The 5,034-nt window shown below is 35.0% G+C and overlaps 1 protein-coding gene across 1 annotated transcript in view; it reads left to right on the forward strand.

Moving 5' to 3' along the window:
- Nucleotides 1-1,184: 1,184 nt before the first annotated feature.
- Nucleotides 1,185-5,034, forward strand: part of LOC107095175 (chymotrypsin-like protease CTRL-1) — a 5,637-nt gene continuing 1,787 nt past the window's right edge. The window contains exons 1-6 of the mRNA XM_015391165.1: nt 1,185-1,242; nt 2,595-2,612; nt 3,625-3,787; nt 4,154-4,413; nt 4,511-4,668; nt 4,893-5,028. Of these exons, the coding sequence (XP_015246651.1) occupies nt 1,185-1,242; nt 2,595-2,612; nt 3,625-3,787; nt 4,154-4,413; nt 4,511-4,668; nt 4,893-5,028 (793 nt within the window). The remainder of the gene's footprint in view (nt 1,243-2,594; nt 2,613-3,624; nt 3,788-4,153; nt 4,414-4,510; nt 4,669-4,892; nt 5,029-5,034) is intronic.

Here is a 5,034-nt window from a genome sequence, read left to right on the forward strand (position 1 = left end):
CCCAGAGTGGTCCAGGGATTCTCATTTTCCTCTGGGAACTGTTTGTTCGCTGAGTTGCTGGGCTGGTGGTCCCCCTTCGGAATCACAGGCAGCATTGTTTCATTACCATAAGCGGTGTTTACATCATAGTTTACTTCAAGTTGGTGGATTTTCAGTTCCATGATAGCTATTTTCTGTAGAAGCTTATCAAAGTCCTCTGTGCTGAAGGTAGGCATCCTTTGAATCGGGTGGTTCTTCTCCATATCCACTTCGTGTTGAAGTCTTTCCATAAGAGCGTTTTTCATGATAACTGCCTCCTCTGGGCTGTTGTAGAGAGGCATCTTGTGTGGAATAGCTGAAAACTAAAATAGTCCACATGGGGAAAAATAAAAAATAAAAAAATATTAAAAATAAATAAAAGAAAATGAATCAAATAACTAAATCCAACTTTCTGTAGTTTTGGTTAAGAGATAAAAAGAAGATAAAAGGACCAGAAAAGGACCAGAAAGTGCAAGCAAGCAGGGAGCAGAGAAAAGAGCGTGTGCACACACTGAAGGACACAACTTCAGATTAATTTTATTCAGTTTTGTTAAAAATATAGCCTAAATCAAATTTTTATTTTTAAGTCTTTGCCATTTCTTTAACCATCTGCAGGATCATAGGAGGGCTAAATAGCAGCGAAAAATACAAGAAAAATATACAAAAAAAACCCCCAAAAAATGAAATTGTGCATCTTTTTGTTGCATAATCTTCTGATTAAAGTTATAAATCTTCAGAGTTCAAATGTAAGAGGAAAACCCGCTCTTCCTGTTATTTTGGTCTCAGTATTCACCTCTGAGCTAGGGAATTGTTTGTCAGTTTCAGCCCTGCTCATAGCTAGTAATTATGTGGAACTAAAAAGACTAAGTAGATTAGCTATTATTAAGACAGTGAGCCTCTTGTGTGTAGTTTTCTCTGAGGTTTCTTCCTTGACTACAAAAACTACTTCCTTCAAATGTTATGAGTATGCAGTTTATAAAGCATTTACTAACGAAAATTATCCAGAGAGACAAGTTTGTATTCATTCCACATTTCTTCTTCCCAAGCCAGTGAAAGATACTGGGTGACAGGAACAGATTATTAAATTCCTCTTTATTCTGGGTGGAGCTAAAGCCAAAAAAACAGTATTTATAGCTGAAGAAGAGAGAAACAATTTACTGATCAAAATGGCTCTACATCAGTATGCATGTGGCATCACTGTGATGATCATTCTCCTCTCCAGAGGTGAGAAAAATAACTTTATATTTATATTACTCTTTGCTTTAATTAAGTCAAGGCACACTGCATGTAATGACTGAAATTGTCCTTTGTGTTTTAGTTCTGCTGTGAAAACCCTTTTTTTCTTGAAATTTTTAAGCTTGGATTTTAAATGAGTTATGAAACAGTTTTAGCTTAACTGTGCTAGTTAACTGGGCTCCTTTACTTTAACTTAACCCACATCGATTTTAAAAGCCTGTTTCCATGGTACAGTAGCCTGTTTTCATGGTACACTACCCTGGAAAAGACAAATGAAACAATGTTACACTTAAAGCTAATGTAAATGGATGAATCTATTGTAATGATTTTGTTGTTTGTATTTTTGCTTTTATTTTGTATCAGTGTTGCAGACATCCTACCTGTTTTAACAACAAGTGCTTTGCAGTAATTACTCCAATCTCATAGTCAGCATGAGTTAATTCAGAAGTTGTTTACTTTCATGTTATACTATGAATTGTTAGTGATCAGAACCACAATCAGTTATAATGGGGTGTGATTTCGAAAGTTCTGAAATGAAAAGCTACATCATACAGTAGTAGCCATTCAAAATGTCCCCACTTTTCTTGATGGACCCTTGGCTGATCCCCCACAATATTTTTTTTTAAACATCAATATTTGTACTAAAATATTCTTTCTGTCAAGATTTGTGGACATTAAGAGCGTTATCTCCTGGTCAGACCCTGTAATTCAGTGAAAGTGAATAAAGAAATATGCAAGAGGGGTCACTCAAGTGGCTGGAAGTTGGAGGGGATTTCACTGGGAGTTGGAGGGGAGTAGGCTGCCATTCAGCTTGCCTTTGACCGGGAAGGGCCATTTTGAATAGTTGCTAATGTATGTGAGATTTCCACCATTTTGTGATCAGAAATCTTGAATACCAGGATAAATAAAACAATGTGCAATATTTTAGTTCAATGGTACAACAATGTTTTTTTAGAAGTACACCATGATGAAAATATATCAATAAAAAAAAAGATTGTAGTAACAAATGTATTTCACAAACAAGAAAAAAATTATTCCTGTTGCAGAGGGCATAAAGAAGGTGTTGACAAACCCAGTGTCTTGAAGTTATGTAACATTTTGTTTGCTAGGCTCTAGCCCAGGCTTGGTTATTGCTTACTAAGAGTGTGATGCATATTTGGCAACTAATTCATTTAAACTACTCAGCTATAAAGACATGGAGACCTAAATCTACAGCTATGTCTTATTATTGCATTTATGATAGTTTTGACAGTTCCCTTATCTGTGCCTTTGTCTCATAAAGTGGAATATCTCACCTGACCAGTTTGTCTAACCTATTTGTATGTGTATATACATTTCAGGAATTAATTCAGAACCTGGTAAGTACCCAACATTTATTTCCTAGTTTTAGAAAACTGCTGAAAAACATGAAGGAAAGACATCGCTGCATTTCCTTGTAATTTATTTTTTGTTGCTGTGGAGAACAAGAATAAACAATATACTACTATTTTAGATATTTTTTAAGAGGTAAAAACGTGAATAGGTCTGTATTACTTCCTCAAAGAAGTATTCAGATGCTTTAAATGTCTTTACATGGGAAAAACTCAGTGTTATTTTGTTGGGGTTTTATATGAAATTTCAATAAAAGTGAAGGTTGTTGCAACAAGGAAGGACTTTTCTCTATGGTTAGAAAGCTACCATGTGTTTGTTCGTGCCTCTCTCTTCCCTATAACCACCTTTTGAGTTGTAACAGCTTTCACTTGTTTGCCTGTAAGCATTTTCAATATTTATATTAAATTCATTTTATATTATTTGTAATGACACCTCAACTCCCTTTTTGCGTATTTCTGGCCTTGATGAAATAAAATGTTCAAATATCACAGTCATTATAGAGCTATAATTAAATAAAGCAAAGAAGAGAAAAGTGAAAAGGGGGGTGGGGGGTGGGGGGGGGACGGATTTGAAGTAGGTTACACATTATAGGCACTGAAATAACTAATGTCAGTTTTTTGTGACCAACATCAGCTTTAGATGTGTTTAGAACTTTCTCTTTTAGAATCTAACTTAATAATTGACTTAGTACAATATCATGTGCATATTTAATAATCCATTTCCTATACAACAATATTGTTGGTCTATCATATAAAGCTCAGTAAAATACGCAAAAGTTTGAGCTTCTTCCAAAATAAAACATGCCTATATGAGTCACTTAATATTAGTATGGAGTAGTTTTGTTGAAAAATATGGGTAGTACATTCTTAATAAAATGCGCAGATGTAATATGTCCTGTAGCTGAAAAGTAAATAGCTTCAAATTAAAGAGCTATATTTAGTTAGTAAATAAAAAAATAACATGATAAACATTTGTTTCTGATTATGTGAATGTTTTCAGCCTGTGCCAGGTCTCTAATCACTAGCGGGATCTTAGAAGTGCAAGATGCCTCTCCCGGAACTTGGCCCTGGCATGTCACTCTTACCGACCGTGGCAGAGTCTTTTGTCAAGGCTCTTTGATCACAGATGAGTGGGTTCTGACGGCTGCCAGTTGCTCATTAAGGTAAGCAGCTGTGGTTTGTTATTTTTGCTTGTCATAATGACTTAACAGGTGGTAATATATTTGAAAATATTTTATTGAATTGTCCTGTTTCATTATTTTATCCCTATCAGTTATACTTTACATTTTTGTTTCTTAAATATGTTGAATTATCATTTAAAAAATGTATTAATAGATTTAGTCAAACTGCTCTTTAGATTTCACACGGCGCTATATTTCACTATGTGAGTGAAGCAAATGGGGTGAAACTTGATTTCCAACTATTAATTATTGATTTGAAAGCAATAGAGGTAGACAATAAGCTTCTACTTAATGTGATAATCAGTGGCATTACATTTATTCAAAATAGTTTGTTCTCTCTTCTCTAAGATCTTACCTCAGTGGTGCAGTATTGAACTTGGGTGCAAACAACCAGTCAAGATTTGGGGAAGTAACTCGTAGAGTTGACTCAATTGTCTGCCATCAAGATTATGGATCTCATTATGATAACGGTGAGAACGACATCTGTCTTGTAAAGCTGTCAGCTCCTGTCAACTTCACGGACTACATCCAACCGGTCTGCTTGGCCTCAGAAGATAGCACTTTCTATGATGGAACTGCCAGCTGGGTCGCTGGTTTCATTGGTACTGGTAGATCTTATTTTTTTATAACAGCTTCATTTAAAATACCTTCCTTGTATAAATCGAATTTATTAAACTTTCTATTATTGTTTTTCTTTAGGACAAGGCTATTATGGTCCTACTTTCCATGAAGTAGATGTATCAGTGTTCGGGAACAATAAATGCAGCTGCATCTACAGAAACTACTACTACCAGAGCTTCAATCCAATAACAGATAACATGATTTGTGGTGGAATTGAGAACGGATTAAACCCTGTAAATTATGTAACTACAATTTTTTATTTTCAATCTATTCATTACTGTTGTACTTTTTGATGTTATGAAAAAAAATAATAATTCCTGAAATTTACTTTAGTCAGTTCTATTTTTTTGGCCTTTTTGACTATAACATATTAACAATAACCGTGGTCATTTTATGGCTGGCCTGTAAAGTACCCACCTTTTATAAAATTTCTAATATCTGCATTCTCATTTAATCTGTTTCCTAGCAAAAACAAGGTGCTGCTCTTGTGACGAAAAAAGCCTCCATCTGGGTCCAAAGTGGGATTGTGAGTTATGTTAATGATTATTACCTCGGTCGACCTACCGTCTACACTCGTGTGTCCCAGTACCAGAAATGGATCAGCGACA

This window comes from Cyprinodon variegatus, unplaced genomic scaffold (genome assembly GCF_000732505.1).
Source record: "Cyprinodon variegatus isolate N-32 unplaced genomic scaffold, C_variegatus-1.0 Scaffold527, whole genome shotgun sequence".
NCBI classification, from domain to species: domain Eukaryota; kingdom Metazoa; phylum Chordata; class Actinopteri; order Cyprinodontiformes; family Cyprinodontidae; genus Cyprinodon; species Cyprinodon variegatus.